General features: G+C 41.0%; 1 protein-coding gene across 2 annotated transcripts in view; it reads left to right on the forward strand.

Annotated features, from left to right (window-relative positions):
* Window positions 1-2761: 2761 nt before the first annotated feature.
* ntf3 (neurotrophin 3) overlaps window positions 2762-23654 on the forward strand; it is a 50503-nt gene continuing 29610 nt past the window's right edge. Inside the window, exon 1 of one of the 2 annotated variants that reach the window (XM_050036629.1) lies at window positions 2762-2923. In XM_050036629.1, the coding sequence (XP_049892586.1) occupies window positions 2906-2923 (18 nt within the window). In that variant the 5' untranslated portion in view covers window positions 2762-2905. The remainder of the gene's footprint in view (window positions 2924-23654) is intronic. The other variant, XM_050036631.1, reaches the window with a different exon arrangement.

A 23654-nucleotide genomic window follows, 5' to 3' on the forward strand; every position in this document is an offset into this window, starting at 1 on the left:
CGCTGCCAAGTGTGTTTTGATGTCTTGGGTTTTAAAATCCGCTCAGACACAGAAAGACAAGAGTTTGTCCAAAAGGATTCATAAGCTGAATGCACGAACACGCATCTATGGAATTAAACCATGTGTGTCTACTGGAGAATCCGCTGTGTTCACAACACAGTGACGTCCAGTGAGCAGATACACTAAAGACAGAATTGGTCATTTGTTAGTGCTTTATAATATTGACTGTTACAAATAAATTAGTCACATTAGTGTTTTCTTATCTGCCATCTCTGTGGTCGAGCTTTGGTTAAAGTTAGACAACGAAAACTGTTTGGTTAAGGTTAGAGAAAGTTCATGGTCATGGATATATAAACCAGTGTTGTGTGTTGGTATGAGACGGGAGACCACGGTACTCAGCGTCAAAGTCTGCCTCTTTGTTTGATGCTGTTATTCTGGTCAGTGATGAAATTATCAGTTCAGTTGGAAACATGACACTTTTTAGTGTATATTTATGCCATGGATAAGTGTGAATAAAATTACAGGTCCTCAAGATACTAAGTGCATTTGAGCAAGTTGAGCCTCCAGCTGCTGCAGTAGAACTATAAAGAAGACATTATATGGATAAATCTTACTCAAAAATATAAATGTTACACTTCAATTTACACAAAAGATTTTTTTCATCTAGCTTTTACAGGAGGTTACAACTAGGGATGTCAGTTTCAGTTAATTTTGCTTTTGATAGCTTCATTTTGAGCTGTGAGCCCCCTTTAGCATTGTCATCTATGTTAGCACCACTACCTGTGCTGACACTGCTAACTGTGCTAACAGTGACAAGACAGTAAACAGTGCTAGAGGGGGTTTGCAGCTCAAAATTGCTTGCTCACCAAGAAAACCTTGGATGCAACTGGAGGGTGGGTACAATGTTTTCATAGTAATGCTGTTGGGTCAGGACGTCGTTAGCAAGCAACCTCCAGGGATGAAAAATGAAGCCAACACAGATATGTTCTCTGAGCGGCCACTTGAGACTGGCTCCAGAAGCCAGTCAGTCCCCACAGACCCTCATGTTAAAATGCTTAACTTTACAGCAGAAATAAACATGTTTACAGCCTGGTACAAAAAGAATAAAAATAAATAGAAGTTTTGGTCTCTGTAGTTAATTTCGTCTTCGTGACAACTGTACGGGGGTGAACTTTTGTCTATAACTCACCTGTTCACATTTCATTAAGGCTTGAAGTTACACATATTTAAAGGCGGGCTGCTTTGAGCGACAGGCCGTCTACCGATAGTGCCCTTGGCTTGTCAGTCAGATCTACCCCTCACTCCTTCACGGCACCAGCCTCTAATCCAAATATGGTCACTTGTGGCTCCAAAAAAACAAAATGACAACATCCAAAGTGCCGAACTCAAGGCCAAAAACCCAACACATTCTCCCTCCAACACTGTCACATATCGACGTTTGGTCATGGACTTTCCACATCCAGAGATGACGTGCAAGGTACCTTTGGAGAGTTGGTTGTTGATGTTCTGGGGCACAGTGTCAAATTCTGCCTGTTACATGGATTGTCTTCTTTCAAAATATACTTCTGTTTTCACAGGAAATTTAGCGTTTACCTACAGTCTCTTTCAAAATAGACTCACTATGTCTGTACAACTCTCCCTTTGACAAAAAATGCATGTGATTACGTTTGACGACAAAAACACGTTGTTGGCTTTATAATCTTGCGGGACATGAACCCTGCTCTCTCCAGGTCAAAGTCAGTGTTGTTGGATCGATCCACCACCCCCTCCACCCACCCTCCTCGGACTTTCACCGCCTTAACTTTCATTCTCTTCCTGCTGCGCATCCCCCTGACACCGCAGGCGACCGGCTGCATATCATGCCGACGTTAAAGGACGGCTTTTTTCGTCTGTGTCTGACACCGCAAGTCACTGCCCAAGTGCCTGATTTCGACGACTTCGGAGTGAGACCTGGTTGAAAAACCAGGAGTCAACAGCCCTATTGGGGACATCACGGTGGCTATGTCTGGTGTTTTTACAGTCTATGGGTGTAACTGGCAGTAATTGCTGGATGAACAGTGCCGCGAGCTAGCTCCCACCTGACCCAGGTGGTGCACAGAGCACTAACCTGAAGAGTAGCGAAATTAATTTGACATGCATAACTGGAAAAAGAAATTCTCAGTGGTTAACCACTTAACAGTTAACTTAAATTTTATAGCGACTTTACTGTGCAGCTTTTGCTTTGCTTTGCCTATGATAACCTAAATATACATGAAATTTAGTGCACATGTTTAATCAGTAATAAGTATAAACTAATTTCTGTCCATATTCCAATGGAGCAAATTGTTTATTTTTTTTAATTTTTACTTTAGTGCTTCTGTAGTTCTTGAGGATTTTTTCTTATTATTCTTACAGGCATATAGCTGTGTTTGACATGAAACTTTGAGTCTTGTGGAACCTGTAAAATGTCAGCCAGCACTACATAAAGATATAAAGGTTGCTTTGGTCACGCACGCACACGCACACGCTTCTAATTCGGTGTCCTAATTCATGTCAGCAGGCTCGCTCCGCTGACAGACAGTGGCAGCATGCATGCAGGTCTGCAGCAACATGCGCCAAGAGCCATCTGTCCTGTTACAGAAAGAGCGGCGTAGATTATGTTGTCCAGAGAGAGAGAGAGAGAGAGAGAGAGAGAGAGAGAGAGAGAGAGAGAGAGAGGGTGTGTGTGTGTGTGCGTGTGTGTGTTAGAAAGAGAGAGAGACAGAGGGATAGCGCATTACGCACACCCTGATCCTCTCCACACAGAACCAGTGTGGCGCACAGACAGGCGGCAGCCCTCACAAAGTGGGAAGTTTTCGCCAAAGGATTCTGTCAAAAAATTAATCACCTTCATGTCGACTCTGTTGGATACTAACCCGCCGATGCTATGGTTACCTTTATTACGGTAGGAACTGTTCTATTCATTTTTATTTGGTACTTCGTGAAGCATTTTTGTCGCTTAAGAACTCTGAGGTTCTTGACGAATCTGACACAAGTGGAGTGACAGTGACTGACCCAAAGTGTTCAGTATGTTCAATTGACTTTAAAAGATGACAGGGACTCACAAAGTTGTACTTTAAATGCATCGAATTGTGCGATGAACATCTATGGAGCTGCTGGAGTTACAACTTGCATAAACCGCTTTCAAAAGTTTTGGAAATAACTAAATTTGGCACCACAGACGCGTCTGAATTAAGTGATCCAAATTAAATGTACACTTTTCGTACAACCGAGGAGTTGCATGACGTGTTCAGGGACTTATTTCTTCCTCTAAGCTTGAGCTTTGTCAGGTAAAACACAAGTAGAATGTGAGACGCAACGCGCCGTGCGCTGCCTCAAGGCAAACCAGCGCGGACAAACTCACTTCTCCTACCCGTCTCTCTCCCTCTGTGCACAGGTAGACAAAAGGGTTGGGTCTCTCCCAAGCTCGTTTACGCACACAAACATTAGAGACTCCTGTTGTTTTCACATGCACCCGGGAGCCTTGCGCTTTTCAAAGGCGTGTGCGGCGCGTTGGAGGGAGCGGAACTGGCTCAATGCGCACGGGTACGGTTCAGATGTGGTTCAGCTTGTATCTTTGGATTACCGATGGGCTAATTGAGCCTCGGCTCGCTGTTAGTGGGAGTGAAAGCTGATATGTCACAGTTGACTCCGAATACAAAGGCGGACTATGCATTGAATCGGCCTTCTTTCCCTCCCTTCTCCTTGCCCCGTGTGCATGCGTGCACATTTGTTTGTGTATGCATGTAAGCTATAGCCTGCATGCGCTTGAGGTGGAGAGAGTGAACGGCCCCTGTGCGCGCAGTGGTCCTATTCAACCTCTCTTGCAGTCCTATGCTGTCTTTTTGGACAAATGTAATTAAGTACATTATCATGGTTTGGGATAAGTGAGTGTCACGGTAATGTAGGCTCAAGTTAAATACTTATCCGCTTGGGCAAACTTTTAAGGTTATGCCAAATAAGATGTGAAAAATCCTCACTTTATGGGGCTGAAATTTTCTGTGGGGTCTTTGGGTTAATGTGTGTTTTGCATTAAGCTGAGTGCATGTGTGGAAACTCGTTATATCTCCCCAAAACGCGCAGGGGTAAGTGTCCACGCCAGACACCAGAATTTGAATGTTTGGAGCTGGTAATGGGATTAGAGCCAAATAGCCCAGTAACCCAAAATACTCATGCTGCGTGCGTGCGTGCCCGTGTGTGTTCAGTCTGATAACATAACACATAGTCAATTCTGCGTAATGGCCTTAAAAGTGCTGCGGTGCAGTTGGCTGTCTGACATGACATGTGGTCTTTGCAGCTTTGCGTAATGGCGCGCATCAGTGGGCGTCTTGAGCCTTTGGTGGATGCTTTCCTGCTGCTGTGGGAGTCCGCTTATGTGTGTGCGTGTGCGTGAGTTGGAGCATGTGCATGCGCGCAGAAGCCGCTGGAGCAGCTGTTGCAGCGGTGGATTTGACGCAGAGCCCCTCCTGACATGCAGCACAAGGAAATTAGGACGCAAGGAAGGAGACGAGAGAGGAGGGTTCCATTCTGCAACTCCCTTTATGGGCACTTGAGTCAAAAATGGCCTCCCAGGCACTCTGAGAAAAGCTTTCTACTACAGCTGTGGGCTGTTGCGTGCATGTTAGAGCTCTCAGTGCAGTGCAGCTGCAAGGACTCGGTTTGTCAGAGTTCATTTTGTGTTTTACTGAGGGAGAGAAGAGGAAAATTAGGAGCGAGGGGTGTGAACAGATTAGGGGCCGGGCTCGTGGGAAGAACATAAAGCAGATAAGCGTCAAAAGGGGCCAAAACAGCTCCCAGGTGGTTCAATAAACTGATAATGTTACTATGGAGAGTTTCTGTAGTCCCTTTCGGCACGGCATTCCAACCTTTTCATGCCTTTGTGTGCATCCAACTCTCCCCGCCTCTATCTGCTTTGCTCTTTCTCTCTCATACCTGTTTCATTTGTTGCCCAAATTTATTTTACTCATGTTGCTGGACTTGTCAGGCAACACCAGATGACAGAAATAAATAACATCAATCTTAGCCTCAAGGTTTACAAAGCAGTTTAGAACTATGGTTGCTGGTTTAAATTCCCAGACAAAAGGGGAAATGTGTGCGGAAAAGACAAACAAGTAACTACTGAAGCTGTGAGAATTGCCAAAAGTCAGAGACAAGTCAGAGACTAAAATATGTATTAAATGATACACACTGTATCCTGGGAAACAAATAAGGAATCTGGTTAATGTTCACTCTGTCTGGCGATTGAACACTACGGTTTTTGGTGTTGAAACTGACTGTGATTGTGTGGAAGCTTGGTGGTGTAAAAATGCGGACCTGTCATGAGGGGACTGTGGGAAAATACACTTTCCCAGAGGTTTAAAGAAACAAACAGATAGAACGATGCATTGTAAAAAGAAACAACTTGTTTTAACGTAAAAAAAAAAAAAAAAAAAGTGTGTGCCTTAAATCTTTGAGTTGAATGAATTTAAAAAGACATGTTGAATCATTGCAAAATTACCTCAACTTCTCTTCTCAAATCCAGTCAACTTAAAACTTTAAGGCAGCCCGGGCACTAACTTTTTTAAGTTAAAACAAATTGTTTCTTCTTACAGTGTGTGAGGTTATGTTTCCTTTTTCTTTGTCCTGTTTAATATATATATATATATATATATACATATATATATATGTATATATATATACATATATATATATATATATATATGTATATGTGTGTGTATATATATATATATATATATATGACAAAATATGTAAACTACATACAGTGTTTATTCAATTCAATTTTAGTTAAACAGCCCAATATCACAAATCACAATACAGCAAACGACATCCCTCTGTCCTTGGACCCTCACAGTGGATAAGGAAAAACTCGAACAGGAAAAAAAAGGTAGAAACCATATGTCTTTATCACACATACATGCTTATAGATGTTTTGTAAATAGAAGTCACCATATATACTTATATAACTCATCAGACGGCGTCCAGAAGATGTTAAAACTTCCTTCTCTAGAAGTGTTACAGAGTTTATTAAAAAGACATTGATGCGTTTAGAAATGGTCTATTTAGTTTGTCTGTTTAGGTGAAATCAAAATCACGCTGTTTTTTTTTTTGTTTTTTTTTAACTTATGGTCTTGATTCCCCAAAAAATTGCCACACACAGGCCAAGTGTCCTTGCACCTAAAATTACAAGCCTGGCGCGTATGAAGAACACTTTATGAGGAAACTGTGGTCTTTCATTAATTTGGGTTCATGACACCTTCAGAGGTGCTGACTGGAATTTGTAGTGTCTTTGAACCTCCCTGTTTCAGAAATCTGTTCACTCAACATGTGATGTTTTACATCTCTTCACCTCTCCTCATGCTGTATCATTACGTGTAATTCAATTTACACTTGACAGTTTGGCCAGGAGAAGATGGTTAATGTTTGAAAAGTGTGCTGCAGAATGAGTTGGAATCTGAACCTGCTGGACCAATTAAAAAAAACAACAACAAAAAACCATGTCAGCATAACAAAAGCATTTGAGTGGCTGAGTATTTGTTTTTTATTTATGACAATACATGCATTACTTTTGTTTATATTGTGCTGACATGGTGCATATTACTAAATAAAGTTGCGTTTAATCAGATGACCACAAACTAAAGACCTTTACTTATTGAAGGTGTTTTTAATTTATCTTTTTCTCGTGCAATTAATTCGCATGTTAACCTTTTTTTTTTTGGACTGTTGTTTTTGGACTTTCCCACAGAACCCTAATGTTAAGCAACGAAGAAGCAACATATGTTTTTTTTTTTGTTTTTTTTCAGGGGGCATTTTGGTCCCCAGATTTTGCTGCAGAGTGAGTGCTCTTCGCTCTTCTGCTTAGAAGTTGTGAATTTACAGCTCACAGCGACTAAATACGACACGTTTTCTGGCTTTTGTTTGACATCTTGTGTCGGCAAAAAATGTTACACATTTCTGATCCATTGTTAGCACAGTTAGCTAGTTGACTCTATCATGCAAATACCTCCATCACATTAAACATCCTGCTAAGCACGTTAAAAAAATGTATATGGTAAAAAATTAAACATTAAATATTCATACTGAACAGCCAAATCTGATTCGGCTGACATCATTCTGAGTCAGGTGCTGTTCTGTCAACGGGGGAACTGCCCATTGGTTCGACAGCCCATTGGTCCGACAGCCCATTGTTCCGACCATATTAAACCCATTGTTCCGAAGTCCCGTTGTTCCGAAATCATCATGATGCCCTGTGGTTAAGGTCTGGTTAGCTTTAGGCACAAAAACCACTTGGTTAGGGTTAGGAAAAGATCATGGTGTGGGTTAAAATGAAAAAGAAAGTGACAAACACATAAGCCGTGAGCCTGCTTCTCCTCAAGCCTTTCCCAGCTGACCCAGAGCTGGTCGCGGCGCACCATCAAGGTAGAAATACGCCCACCGGGAGCCGTTCAGCACCGCGGACCGTCGGACTAATAGGATGTTGGACCAATGGGATGTCGGACCAATGACATGGACCCGTCAACGGAACAAATCACAGCATTCAACAAAAACCAAACAGCTAATTTTTATGACACTGAGCCCACGTTCTCAAAGCTCTCAATTGGCCAGTGAACTACAATCTCAACTCCCTTTATTTTTCTTTCTTTACTTTTCTCCATATATATAGTATATCAATAGAGTGGTGAAGAAAGAAGTCCTAAAACCCAGAGCTGAGTTAGCATTTTAGCACTCACTGTTCCCCCCGTCTTAAAGTCAGTGTTTTTTTTTTTTTTGAATGGTCTTTTGGTGAGATGCCTGAAATAAGGTCTGTGGTTCACACAAGCTGAAGAGACTTCAACGTTTTGTTTTACGACATAAAATATGTGTTTAAATATCCTATGCGTAAATTTTAAAGCTCTTATGTGTCTTACAAAAGCCCGTTGCTAACAAGTTACTAAATGAGACTACAGAATGTCATCACGCTGAACGTGGCTTTATGGCTTCGTTGTTATGGTGGTGATGTTGAAGTCATGTGACCATAGTCTAGTTTATTTATAGCTTAATGTTGTCATGTTACTTCTAGTGATTGCATTTACTCCTAAAAGTTTTTTTTTTTAAGATTATCTTGCTGAACAAAACATGAAAGTATCATAAACGTTTGAGCTTATTTTTTGCACTAATCTAAAATCCAATGGAAAAATCCCATAGGCTTTTTGACGAGGGAACCAATGTGATGCTTACTTCAATGTTGGCCTACAAAAAAACATCATCCCTGCACCATTCTATCCCTGTCTAATTTAATAATACATCAATGGATTTTGTTTCTCTGTTTATCCGTCAGTTTGTCTGCCTGTCTGCCTATCTGTTTGTCTTTATGTATGTACATGATGTACATTGTACATTGTACGTCATGTACATTTCCTCTATTCCAGAGGGGCGGTATCAACGGCTGTCACTCAAAGTGCCCCTTCACGCAATTAGAAAGACGGAAAACCAATCAGAGTAAATGAAACGTGTGACGTAGGCTAGCACAACACCACTTTAAACGGACCAGCAAGCAAGTGCAGCGGAGATGAGCTGTGATGATGTCTGGGAAAGAGTGTTGCCGTCTTTGCCAAAAAAATATGTTAGTAAAAGGTGTACAAACTCACTCTGCTCCTTGTCCCTCCTATTCTGATGACGTGATTTCAAATAACCCGCCCCAAAGTAATAAATGGTTGTGATTGGCCCGGTAAGCCAAAACTGATGCCAGAATGTGCGTTTATGATTCCATGGCCAGACTGATCTGCGGAGTGGAATAGAATGAGCTCGTGAGATCAGGATGGTTTCACCAAGCTAATGTTTTAGCAGTCTGAGAGAATCAAATGAAGTGGATATCTCACAAAAATAGTCTCTTTGGTACAGAATTTTCTCCCCCTTTACACCAGATAGTGTTTTAGTGCTGAGCTGGAGTAAGGGATGGCAACAGAGCGAGGGAGTTCTGACATGACAGTAACTTTGGAAGATAATTACCTGGTTTGTATAACTTAGGCTTCTGAAACCTCACATTAACTTCAGATAAACTTTACAATGCACTCAAAGAGAGCTGTGATTGTTGTCCCCCACCACTTACTTTAGAAGCACACTGGAAAAAGATATCTTAATGGCCAGTACGGTATGAACATGAATAATTACAGCAAGCAAAACTGCACTTGACTAAGACAGAAAATGAAGGAAATTGTGAACATTTAGCAGAATTCTATAACCACACTCCCGTGACCCTAGGATCATCTGATGGATTGATCCAGATCCACATTGATTATTAGGCACTTTTATCTTCTAGGCATGTAACAGCCGTACTGGGTTGAGAAAATCTAGTCTGACAAGTCCAAATCATCTGGTCATGAGCTCTGGATCAGATGTTTCTGCAAAGCATTTTAAATAGAAACACTGGCTGGGGAAAACCTTGGTGGTTGAGAGTGAATAAAACACTGGGATTATGAAATTACCACAAACTGCCACAGATGTTTTGTACAGTTAAACCTATGACACCTTCAAAAAAAACCCACCAACAGTCACTTTTTTACATCCCTGCGGTCCACCCATTTCCGCCCATCACTCCGCAACTCCAAACATTTATTGCAGGTTGTTTCTGCCTTTCAAGACACTGAAGGGTTTTGTAATTAAAGTCAAGTGGAGCTCAAGTACTTTTTGAATAGATTTGTGTCAAATGTGGTGTTTGCAAGACTACTGGGGTCAAGCACCTTAAGGGTTTGTATCGTATGGCCTTTCTTCCAGCAGGATAGTGAACATGAGTAACATTTACAAAAATTCTGGGCACTGAAGGCCTTTAAATGTGAACTTAAAAGCTAAACATGATGATGTTCTGTGAGTAAACTGCACGTCTGTGAGGCTTCATTCCAAAAGGATGAGAGAGGCTAAAGATATTCAGCTTGTGTTTAGGAAGAAAGTTTGGATTTCTTTTCGTACTTCTTTCACTCTTCTGTGTGGGTCAAGCTGTTCCCTCCATTCTATATGGTCGCACTTTCACAGGCCTGCCTGCTCCGGGATGGTTTACACATTTAGCTGAGTGTTTATACACTGCACATTCTTATGGCTAGTTAGAGCAAAACACACCGTAAGGATTTGGATTAGACGGCACTCAGTGCTCTGTGGAAACAGAAACAGCACAGTGCAGAGCAGCTCTGTGCAGAAACACACTTACACATGACAGGGCATTCATTAAGGGAATTCATTCCTTTAACCTGTAACCTAAACACTTAACCGTGATGTAAACAAGTTTAAATCTTAACTAAAATCCTAGCACAGAAACAAACGTGTCCCATGTTGTCTTTGTCCCACAATTCCCTGAGACACAGCAGATAAGAGATCATGTGGCTTTCAAGGTGAGGCTGGGCCTTCCCAGCAGTTCAGTCATATGACAGTTCAGCCCTCCTCTTTCTCTCTGATCTGACATGGTAATCTGCCTCTCTGTCTCAACGATTTTCTTTATCTCCCTCACATTCACTGTCTGGATCTTTATGTCCCTCAGTTTTCTCCTCTGTCTTTACATCGTATCCCTGACCCCCCCTCCCAGTGTGGACTTCTTCTAAGAGGTAGACTCAGTGACCTCCTGATACAGCTGATGACTGATAGTGACAACTGGGATTAATTACCGTACCAGCCTGTCAGTCGTTTACGTATATGCCTCTATAGATTTGGTATCTATCATCTAAATCTACATATATTTACATATATTTATGTAGTTTACAATTTAGTGATAGAAAGATCGATTGAGCAGTATCTATTATTTCATACCTTCCTTAAATTTGTTGAAGGTATATGTTATATGACGGCAAATGTACACGTTTTGCTTCTGTAGGTGGCAGGAGTGAAAATTAGTCATCCTAAATATTTGTTGTGTCATGGTTTCAGAATGATGAACAGCTGGAGAACAGATACAAAATACAGACTCTACAAGATGAGGTTTTTCCTTGGCAAGTATCGTGTTTTTCTCAAATGCGGTATAGATTTTAAGTAAGTCTGTTATTGTGAAATAGAACATACTATATCTGCAGTTAACAGGAAAAAATCTCCCTAGGGGAGCATAACCCTGGACCCCCCCTAGATGTGGGCTGAGCCCCAAATGTTTACAATGGCCCTTTTACACAGAGATCATGCTATATGGGAGCTAGAGTCCCTTCATTATGCCTCCTTTGCATTTTTACACAGAGCCACACAACAGTGCCATCATTCCACTCCAGTGTGTTGTAATTTACTACATCCCAGCATCCCCCAGTCAAAAAAGGCGTGACGGGCATGACTTGCAATACAAGAGCATAGGCCTCTCATGTGACATATGCGTTGGGAGCACTTTCGAGACAACAACAAGGGCATAACATGTCGATTACAATCATTTACCTTCTGTTATATGGCGGCTGATCTCATCCCCTGCTCGGAAGGGCAAGGAGCTCCTGAATTTCACAGTTTTCCCGATTTGTGGACATTTACGGCCGGCATACTTCTTCTTTGAGTTAGCTTCTAACTGCTAGCAGCTGCTTCTTAAGTCTCTCACAGTGGGTCGCCAACATAATTCGTAATCAAACGAACCTGTTCCATCTATGGTCACATCTTTGCAGCTTTATGTTTTACACACACCTTGTTTCGGGGCTTTTACTACCTCCATTCCTGGCTCAGAGGCGAGACAAGTCTTTCCCCCTCTCCGCGGTCATACCTTGTAGACAGAACAGTGAGGCAGTATAACGGTGCGATATTCCTGTCTTGAGCAGGCAGTGTAAAAGTCGCAAATACACTGTTATACATTCTTAATCTGAAAAGTAACTTGTGACTACAGATGTCAGATAAATGTAATGCAACAAAAAGTGTTTTTTTTTCCCATTGAAATGCAGTGGAGGTATATAGAAGTGTAAATCAACATAAAACAGGAAAACTAATAAAGTGAAGAAAAATTTAACTGTAACACAGTACTTTAGTAAATGTGCTTTGGCTACTTGTGCTCCTGTTGATAAGTCTGTCTGTCAGATGGATGTCTAAACAAGTTAGCTGAGTCAGTCTATCCAAAGTGCTACTGGATTATATCAGATTTAGATCTGGGCCTTTATGCCAGTAAGGCGATTACCATTTTGTACTTATAACTATGAAACTATGACAGAAGTCAAGTCAGATTTATTTAAGATTTGTCAGTTTCAGCTGAGATTTACTAAGTCTGATTGATGTCCTGTTAATCTGCAATGCTTTCCAAATCTGCAAAATAAAAGACCATTGCATAATTGGCTGAGATGTGGATTTATTCTGTTTTGACCAACTATTTTTACTGTCTTCCACTTCTCTTACATCACTTCCATGAAAAAGAGGGGAAACCCAGCTTGTTCTTAAATGACTCTTGTGTTTCCTTCTTATCTCACACTGATGATTCCTTCACAGTTGTAATACCACAGAGGCAGAGAGTGTGGATCCCCTCTTTGATAACAGTCTGTAATGCTTTACTGTGTCCCACATGGCTCGTCTGCAACCACCTGTTGTATAATCACAGCTCAAATATTCAAGAGCGGCCATCTTCATGTTCCCCTTATAGAAAAAGATGCCTATAGGTGACACCTGTGTGGACTGATGTGTCAGGCTAGTGGCCACCTTTGATATTTGAGCTGACAGATGTTCAGACTGCCTGAGGGTGAAACTTGCTCCTTAGAGTTTAAACCACACACGCAAACCCAATCTCAACTTGTCCCCTCATTTGGTTAAACTTTAACCCTAACATGAGACTAATCCTAACCAAAATTCTAACCCTAAACGTGGCCCTTGAGGAAATGAGGATTGCAGTTGAAAGATATCCTCAGGCATCCCAAAACACATATACCTATAAAAAACATGTATCGGTTTTAAATGGGGTCTTTTGCTCGAGTATGAGTATTTTCTAAAACATAAAGGGACACTTAATCCTTTAGTTTGCTTGCTTAGTTTTCATTTGCTTTGTTCTGTTATTTTCTTGCCCCTGTGTCCTTGTGTTTCAGTCTGTGTCCCCTCTCTACATGCACAGGGTTTTTGCGGGTCCGTGAATGCAACGGGTGGATAAATATTCAGTCAATCCGATCAGAGCTGATCAGATCAGATTGATGGATAAGAGAGGCAGCTGTTTGTGAAAGAAAGCAAACTTTTAAACCCCGCGCCACAAAACGTTAAGTTTCACTTTCACTGACGCTCTGCTGATCCATCTGTGCCCACACACTCTGAGCTCCAAGAGTGTGGGGGAATTAATAACCAAATATGAAATAGCATAACTTATTAACGGTCCAGTTCCAAAACTAGAAAATCAAAACGTGGCGGCAGGTGTTTTAATCGTAGCCGGCCGCCACAAATAAATGAATGTGCAGGGAACTCTGGTGTGATAAGTCACATTGTTGAGCTTGAAAATTGCTTAACCATCAGATACAGTCCTGACAGGCAGTGTATACATAATGACATTATTAATGTGTCACAGTATCACATCGTGTTGCCTTCAGACCTTTATGTAACTGGAAAAAATGCTTGTTAATGATGCACTTGAAAGCAAAGTGTGCTGTGCGGTGCGTTCATGTGCTGGCTGGAGGCTCTGAAATCTGAGACTACAAGTTGTGAGAGTTTGTGGGGCGGTGGATGGGCCGCAGAGGTATTTAAGTTGATTTCCAAAAAAACAAATCTTATCTCTCTTTATTGTTAAGGCAACATAGGTTGAGGGAGAAAAATTATACACACATCATGTAGGTGCAAAGCTTTCAAAATCCAGCATACATGAAGGAACAGCAACGGCTGCACATGTACTCCATGCCACAAGTTTTATGGAGATGTTTCGATCTTTCATGGATCTTCATCAAGTCAAAAGTTGAAATGCTGCAATGCTGTGCCTGCATGATGTTCCTACTGAGTATATATATATTTCCTTAACATTATCTGTACTCTCAACATGCTCCACTGGCATCAGAAGAAACACAAGTAGTCCATCTTGAGGTATCTCAGTCGCTGCCATAACCTTGATAGGTAGTTTAAGGAGTATTCAGAGCCTATGCATGTAGCCATTGTAAGTATGGTGCAACTCCTTACCATAGAAGTGCTAATGGGGCTTCACTCGAGAGCTATTTCTGTGCATTTTTACTTCTTTCACTGCGTTTGACGTGTCTGTTTCAGCAATCTTCCTTTCATCTTAATATGGCCATTTGTGGTTTTACAAGCTCCTCTACTAAAGTACAAATCATTTTATTCGGAACCACAATATAAACCAGATTTTCAAGTATAATTTTGTTTCTTGTTAACTCAAACAATGAGCAATAAATGCCGAAATGGAGACTAATTTTAGAACTAGTTGGACTTTACTGTCGCAGCGCGGCACTAAACTGACAAGAACCTTATGTTAAAACAATCAGTGCAAGCAGAGGGAAAGAAAACCGCATAATATCGCCGTGATATTGAATGGCACGACTCTTTACCACAGTGCATGTGGCAGGACAGTATTGGTTAGCTGGTTTACATCTAATAAGCACAGCAAAACACAAAGGGAAAAAAAGGGATTAGAGGTGGGAAAAGCACGACTTCCTTTGTACTAAAAGTTCATTGCATGCGGCACATAGAGCTTAACAGAGCTGTTACTGTAACATCATGTGGATGCAAATGAAGCCTTCACTGTAAATTCAAATAGCAGCATTTATTCAAATGTAGGGTATGTAGGTAATGTACGGTAAACAGTGTCATGGACGGTAGGTGTCCAATGTAACAGCCTGATTAGTTAGCTCTTTCCGGTGCGTGTCGGTGCTTTCCCATGAAAAATATCCGTGAAATTGACAGTGATAAGCTGTAATATCATGACATAAAAATTTTTCTTGGTAGAATTTATTGGATTACTGTGGTTTAAACAAGGGAAAGCTGTAATACAAATAAAAAAAATAAAAACAATACTGTTAAAATTACAACATGACAGTATTAGAATAATGTTTTTGTCAGGTATATTTTTATATTGAAAGAAACCATACTACATTTTTCAAATTCTGTCATGCTCTTAAGATAATATGTACAAATAAAAATAATTAAAACTCACAGTAGGTCAATGTAAAAAAAAAAATGATAAGCTTATGAGCTCTTTTTATGGCCTCCATGATAAAAGAACTCATGAGTAGTGTAGCTAATAACCACTGGATTTTAAAACATCTGAGTGTTACACTTGAATGATTCTTAAAAATATGCACTTTTCTATTTATGATCCTTAAGATACAGATTTATAGCAGTCAAATGATTAAAGAGATAGCTTTTATTTTGGAAAGAGTTTTTTCAGCAGGAAAATGATTGGGGTAAATGAGTGCTACTTGGCATCAAACATTCCCTGATGATACTCTAATATTATTACTAATGTACTTGTGCTGACATGGAGCACATTTCAGTCCCTCGGCCTACGGGCGCACCTACTGGTTTCTGTTATTTGCATGAAATGTGATAACTTCTGTGATAGAACATGTCTAACTTGGTAGGATGCAAAAATGTATTTCTGATGGTGGAGACAGTATCTGATAAACAGCTCGCCGGTCGCCAGACTATCACAGGGCTGACACATAGAGGCAGACGACCATTCACGCTCACATTCACACGTACGGCCAATTTAGAGTTACCAATAAACCTAACTTGCTTGTCTTTGGGTTGTGGGAGGAAGCCGGAGTACCCGCAGAAAATCCACGCTGACAAGGGGAGAACATGCAAACTCCGCACAGAAGGGCTCCCCCACCCTTGGTTCGAACCCCCAACCCTGGGTCTGAACCAGGTACCCTCAAGCTGTGAGGTGACATTGCTCACCACTACACCACTGTAAAATAGTAAGATAAATTTAAAGTTTGACCTGATGGCGCTCCACGAAAGGTCAGGGGAGTAAAGTTTCTAACAATCCCTCTCATAGATCTCAAGATATTTTAATCAGAAAATATGTTATGGTGCAACTACAGTAAGAGTCTAGGGATCACCAAGGTCAAAAGATTCACTATGAAGGAGGCATGAATGTTTGTAAAAAATCCATGGCAGTCCATCCAATGGTTGTTAAGCATTTCACAGTAAACCACAAATGTCAACCTCATGGTGGCACTAGACAAAAGTCAGAGGATCATCCAAGTAGGATTCCTCCAATGGGGACCATGCAAGTCTGTACAAATGTTCATGGCAATGCATCCAATAATTGTTGAGGTATTTAAGTTTGGACCGTAGTGGTGGACTAACAAACAGACATTTCCATCCCTCTAGCCATGCCACTAGCATGGCTTCAAAAAAAAGTTTGCACATGCAGACAGTTCACTTTGGTCCATGTTCACTCTGCCCTGCATGTGACTCAGAGCTTGGTGTGAACAGAAATGAAACTGTACTTTGTATTTCACTTAGGACATTGCGGCTGTGTGTGACTGCGTGACAAAGCAAAATGCTAGTCGGATAAAGTGAAACCTGAACTAAGTGAACTTCAATTCAACTGAGCAGATTTGTCATAGTTTTAGCAGCTTGAATGGCCAGTGTTAGCACAGAGGAGAGGACAGAGTAATAAAAAGAAAGTCAAATAACAGCTTGTTTTTGGACAGACTCCTCACTTCAGTCTGAATGGGTGTATTGTAAACACAATGGTTTTAAACAGAAATGGATGTGGGTTCTCAAATTTCTCTTTACTTAATCTTGCCATTATTCAAACTGCTTTGACGGGAGATGGACAGATGATAAAAGCCAGTCCGTGTGATAGTTTTATTTTGAAAGTGCCGAAGTCCTGGTTTGGACTAAGAACGTTTGCAATATTTTATGTGAGGAAAAAAAAACATTCCAAGACAGTTTGGATCCATCTGAAAACAGATATCAGCTCTTGTGAAGCGATAATTCACTTTAACATCAGGGAAAATAGGTGCTAGAAGATCGGAGTTGAAGAAGACATAATTTAACGCTGTGGGCAGTCGTCTTGCTGCCAAAACATTCATAAAACCCGCATCTTAGGTGTCTTGTAAGTGAAGACAGGTTTATTTTATACACCTTTTCATAGTTTTATTTTTGAATAGTAAAACATCTGATTTGACATACTGAAAAGTGTCAGGTAGTGTTATTTAAAGTCATACAGGCAACCCTTCATGTCTTTAAACACCTTGCCAGCACACAGCAATTCGTGGTACAAAGAAAAACTTTACTGTGAGCAGAAGCAGCTTAGGGTGGCTGAGAAGCAAAACAGCTGTATTTTAGAAAACCTTCCATTTGCCAAACCAAAATAATCTACAGCCAAAACATTGATAGGCCATCAGTCATCGAGCTTGTGATGCTCCCTGCCCTCAGAGATCAAAAAGCTGAAAGTGCCTGTTGTTTAGCAAAAGTTTACCTCTGACAGTGATGGAATGAACAAAGCTGAAACATATTGTCTTGAAAGGGTAATGGGTATTCTCAGGCACTGATTCATTGTATGTTGAGATTTAGATCAGGATTTGTCTCCTGGATTAATAAGAGATCAAAGGTTTTATAGCCTTTCATCATACACTAAGTTTTCACCTGGTTCTGTTTGGGTGCCATGCCATTGTTCCGACAGCCCAAAATTCCAAAAAATGTTCCACTGGAGCCAAAGCCCATTTTTCTCCAACAGCCTGTTATCTGAAATACAAATGTACATTATTCTGAAATCTCATTTCTCTGAAAATGCACAGTCCCTGCCGTTAGTTTGAGTTTTCCAGTGGCGTTAAAGCCACCCATCCCTGCTGTTTTTACAGATACTCTGTGGTGTTTGTCAGTGATGTTTGACACACTGATCCCAGGTATGTTTCACCACCCTGTCCCTGCTTTTCCAGCAAATTTTGTGCCACCAAACATGGGTGTTTTAATCCAAAAACACGATCTTTTCCTAACCATAGCCAAGTGGTTTTTGTGCCTAAACCTAACCACGCATTCACTATAACACTGTTGACAAACGTAACGTATCCGTGATTTATAGGAATGGTAAATGCAAGTAGTTTTTCTGGTGACTAGGTAATCTAACCACAGGGAGTGTGTGTTCTCAAAGAAATGGGACCTCAGAGCAATGGTTGTTGTTTTTGGGATAACAAACTGTTGGAGAAATTGGCTTCCAGTCCAATGGGACATTTTTAGGACTAACAGGACTAACGAAAACCTGGTATACACTGCGATTTTGGGCTGTCCCAGACAAAAGTTGACCAACGTGAAAGAAAAGTTGCAACATCTGTGGTCGTGGCACTAAAACGGGGGTCCTCTATTACACAGTGAAAGAGGTTCAAGGATGGCTGTTGTTGTGGTCTTGCGATTAAAGACAGCCTGGGATAAAATTCTGACAGTGTCAGAAATTTGGGATGGCCATCTCACTGTGTGACAGTTGTGTGGATCTACATCTACGAACCAACCAATAGAAATGCAGCATGAAATGACGAACTGATCAGCGCCATATTGCTAAATGCTAGTAGATGCTAATTAATACACTTTGAGCTCTTGGTGAAAAATTGGCATGCCAAGTTGGCCTCTTTTCCTATGCCATGACCACCTCCACATTCTCCTTCTCACTTTTTCGACACCCATAAATGCCACTATATCAAGGGCTCCATTCAGGTTTGTTTAAATTTTTCTCTTACCACTGCAGTGGTGTAGATGCATGATGCATACTGATGACTTTTTGTTCTTGCATTTTGATGTTGATGGATGTAAATTATAGCCTACAATTCAGTAGGTGCTGTCACTGTGCAGTCTGCATACATCAAATTTGATGCTGTACCCAAGTTTAGGCATATTGCAGCTGCACTAAACTTATAAGATTGCTAAAATCTCACAGTCTGTAGGAGGCTCAAGATGGGACTAATGAGATTTTGGACTTGTGGACTTTCGGAACAATGGGCGGTCCCTGCTGAATGAACACTCTGCATCTCATTGTGTGAAAAAGATTTTTTTTAAACAGGAGCCAAAATGCTGAAATCTTACTTGAGCAATCAGGAATGACACATGGAGTGGGACAGAAGGCCCAACATGTGAGCTCATACAGCTTTCTATACTGGCAAGAAGGTAAAACAAAGTAGATGCTACCATTAAAGTTATGACTCATTGGAAGACCTTTGACTCCGAAATAGCCGTTTTGGGAACCTGAAACATCTTGAAATATTGATGAATTTCAGGCAGTAAATGTTTTACACTGTAAACACATACATGTATGGAGACATATAACATATAAACTCAGGAATGCTTTTATCCAAAGTGCCCGACAGCACAGTTAGTGCAGGTGTTTTTAGAACTAGCAGCCCCGATGGAACACATGTACGTATGTTTGAGCGACTTATGACGACCTACAGTAGCAGCATCTTCACCCAAACCTTTACATTCTCTCAAACAAACAGAACACAAAGTGTGAAACATGGTAATCACTTAATTTCTGCCATCTGACCAACTTTGCTAACCATGAGAAACTCGGGCGATAAAACCTTTTAGGACTTTTGCCAGATGACAAATAGTGCCTGGGAGAACAAAACAGCTGAACAGATCCTATCGTAAAGAAATTCATCATGACATTTGCTCCGGAAGCTCAGTAATTGTCTGCTGTTGTTGTTGTTTACACCCTCGTAGGAACTTACTCAGGCGATTTTTGGTCATGAGCGCTGCATGTGACACATTGTGTTAATGACTCATGTGATCCGCATCTAATCTACCATGCTTTGAGAGCTAATTAATGGTAATAACAAGATGGAGATATGCAGATTTAATTTGGCTTTCTCTCTCGTTATCAAGAACATCATGCTCTGTGCTAACGCAAACACTGATGTCAAGAGTTTAAAAGTGTGCTGTTTCCCTGAAAAACAATGTATAGACTCATACAAAGGAAATGCGCCTCGTCATTTATGAACCGCTAAAATTGTGTGGCGGTATATTAATCTGCAGAGACCCTGCCCCATGCCTGTTTTTTCTTATTTTCTACGTATTTTTGGGACATTCCTGGGCAAAACGTGCAAGTGAGGTCAAGACTTTATAAAAAGGTAGTGACCAGGTGCCAGACTACAAGCAGAACGCATCCGAGGTGAAGCTACAAAAATGACTGACACCACACTGAAAAAAATGCAAAAATAGACTGTTTCACTGGAATTGCATTACAGTGTTAATATAGTTAAAAACATTATTTCTGGCATAGGGACATTCTGCAAGATCCAGCAATAAAGCAGAATGCAACTTGAAATTTGCACCTAAACTAGACCTACAGACATGTGCATCTGAACAAATGGCAGTACAACCCAGCTAAATGCAGGGCTTACAATGGTTAAGTCCGGAAGCTTTGGCGGGCTGAGATAGCCTCTGGCAATGCACATTAGAGATCTTCACAAGTCTACCCAGACCCTAGAACACGAGACCGATAACATTTAGGTCCACGTTTTTTTTAATGTTCGGTCAGGTTCAGGTCGGGTCCCATTCCATTAGCTTGGTTTCTGGGTCTGTTTGTCATTATGTGTAATACCCGAGTGGATCTGTGATGACTCGTGATGATCACGAGAAAACGCTTAAGTGCAGTGCGTGTAATTTGTGTGATGATTAGGCTAATTTAGGAGTACATTTCAAGGGCAAAAGAGAAGTGGAAAAATACAAAAACGTTGAGCAGCAGCGCCAGCAAGTCGGAGGCAGAACGGAGAAAAGATGGATAGTTTGCTTGGCAAATAAGACGTTACAGCGGCTCACAGCAAAACAAAAACAAATAAATGACAACAGAATAAAATAAAAATAGTCATTTGAAAAATTATTAAATTTTAGTAATAATTATATATAGCAAAATTGGTAGTAACAGTATGTTACATCCAACATGATAAATGTGTTGATCAGTTGAACAGCATTTTTAGCAGCAGTTTAAATTCAGAGGTTTGTCCGGTCTATTTTATAGACCCGAGACTCGGAAATCTCTCCTCTCAAACATGCACAGGGTTGGGTCTAAAACAGGTTGGGTATATATATTTTCTAACAATTATTAGTCATCAATTGGATCTCAAATCAAACTTCCCGTGTCCATTAGGGTTCAGGTCCGTCATTTTGTACCCATGAAGACCTATCATACAAACTATCAAGATCTGCTCCAGTCCACAGAGTCTGTCAGAACCTTCCCTGATAAATTATTTTGCACCTTCTTCATAGTTAAAGTGTCTCTGAGTTTATGTACCATACTGTTCTCTGCAATATGCTAAAATACATTCAGCCAGGAGCTTTTTGGGGGTCTTTGAAGCTCTGGAGCTCAGCGGCAATTGCCCACTTTGCCCGTCTGGTAATCCAGCCCAGACCCTTGGATCATTAATCCAGGAAATACTACCATCATACACACACATACACACACTTACACACACACTGAAGCAAGGTCAAAGCCACTGTTGAGCCCTACAGTCTATTCCTGTGTCTGTGATTCTATTAGGCTAGGCACCGGATTAGCTTCCTTGATCTCTGCGGCTGATTTGGGTTGGTTATTATGACCCATTACTGCTCTGTCTCTCTTACTCTTACACACATCTAGCACATCTCTCACAGAGTGTTCGGATCACACACTTCTCATTTGTCAACCTGCTGCTGTGTCCCGCCTTTGTTCGCGCTCTGTGGAGAAGTTGTGGATTTCAGCGTTGGTGGGATATGATGCTATACTTGTGTGTAACTTCAAAGTGATTTCAACAAACAAATGTTGAAACAAAAGTGCAACAAAAGATGCAGGAATTGGATGAAAGAGCACAAACACTCTGCTCCATGTGAGTGTGTGTGTGTTTCAGATGTAGGGCATAATGAAAACCACATCTAAGAAATAAAGCATTTTTTTCCTTCACCCTCTGAGCAAATCGCTGAAATCTATACTGCGGTCAGTCCTGCTGTGTCTGTCTGACCTGTTTTTAAGAAGGAGATGGATAGAGGCTTCTTTGCTCTATTTCTTCCTCTCTCTTTCACATGAGGGCTAAACAAGCGTGTGTCAGCACTGCTGCACTCGTTTATCCAATAGACCGGGCAGGGACAAACATGTGCCACTGAGAGTGAGGAGTCTGCAGGTTTGCCTTACCACCCAAACACTTCAGCAGCTGGTTTAACTCATCTGCTGTGTTTGAAGCGTGAAGGCTCGAATAAACAAAGGTGTGTTTCAGTGACATGGTGCTCGGTATGATGTTACCTGCATACTGTTGCCTCTCAGTGGGACATGGCAACCCGGCCATGGATCAGCATTGCACTTTATCTGTACATTTAATCCAGACTTAAAGCTACACTTGGCAAAACCTTAAAGGGATACTCCACTAAGTTTACATGTTAAAGTCAATGTACAGCTCACAAACACTACACTATTCAGACTATGAATGGATTTGTCAAGTGACATCACAAAAGACTAGAGTTTGTGTTCACCTGTCAAAGATAGTCTCACAGAATTATAATTTTGTTCATTTATTTTTTAACCTGATTCTTTATTTGTAAAGCCCAACAATTCTCAGACTGGCAGTTGAAATGCAGCCTCTTTTTTTCCACGCCACACACATGCAATTAAGGGGGGTAGCCCAGGGTTGGCCATAGTATGACTCCACTGGTCACTGCTCAAGGGCACCGCGGTAGTGCCCATGAGAGTGAACTGGCATGTCTAAATAAGCCATAGCTAAGAGGAAATTACTCACGAAAACACACTGTGTGCATCCTCAGGCCCGACACGTGTTGAATTAATTTCCTTCCTCATTAAACATTTGCAAAGGCATTTTTAAATTTTTTTGGCCTTCATTTTAATAGCTTTATCTGAGCTGAAAACAAATGACAGGGAGAGAGGGAATGACTTGACTCAGACTGGAGACATTGCGGTTTGCAGGCGGTGTCTTAACCACTCAGTGGCGCTCCCAAATTTCATCTGAATTTTGAAACCTGCGTCAATGTTTATTTGCCTGCGGTCTTCTTCTTTCCTGCCTGTCCTTCCTGTCATTGCATCTCTTGGCATATTGTAGATCAGTTAAGTAATGTTAATGCATCGGTGTGCATGTGGGCCCCCATGCACAAGAACAAACAGGTAAAAACATTGCTCCATGGCGCTACTAAAGGTAAAAAACTCTCCAGGGTGCCTTTAAGTTACCTCTGTGGTGGACTTCAGATGTTTCTCCCCTCACTGACCAGCAGGTTTTGTGCTCAGTTTACTGGTGCTAAAGTTCAAGTGTTAAAGTTCAAATCTCTCAGTTACAAATTGTTGCCATTTGGAGCAACTAGGTTTATTTTCCCTGAGTTGTGAGGCGAAATCACAGTTGTGAGGCGGGTTTTAGCTAATGGATGGACTCACTGACAAACCGTAACCAGCAAGCCTCTTGTCCTGCCGAGACCTCTTCTTGGCTCACCAAGACAATAAGTAACAGAACTTTAATTTCACAACAACAGAAAGTGATACCCATGATTGATGATACGTTTCATTTGCTCCACTCCATGCAATTGCCCATTACTGCACCCAGTCACATTCAACTTTACGGATCAAAGGGGGATCACATTTGTAAACATTAACTCTTTAACTTTTCAACATCTCTTGCAGTCACAAGTATAGACACCCATTGGAAAAAAAAATTCTGCAAGCACTAAAAACCCTCTGTTCAGCTCTGACTTGTTGCCTTTAAAGTATAAATGATCCACAATTTGTGTGATTTGATACGTGCACTGGTAATAGTGATCATATCTTTAGAGAATCAACA

The sequence above is a fragment of the Epinephelus moara genome, chromosome 23, assembly GCF_006386435.1.
Source record: "Epinephelus moara isolate mb chromosome 23, YSFRI_EMoa_1.0, whole genome shotgun sequence".
Classification (NCBI taxonomy): domain Eukaryota; kingdom Metazoa; phylum Chordata; class Actinopteri; order Perciformes; family Serranidae; genus Epinephelus; species Epinephelus moara.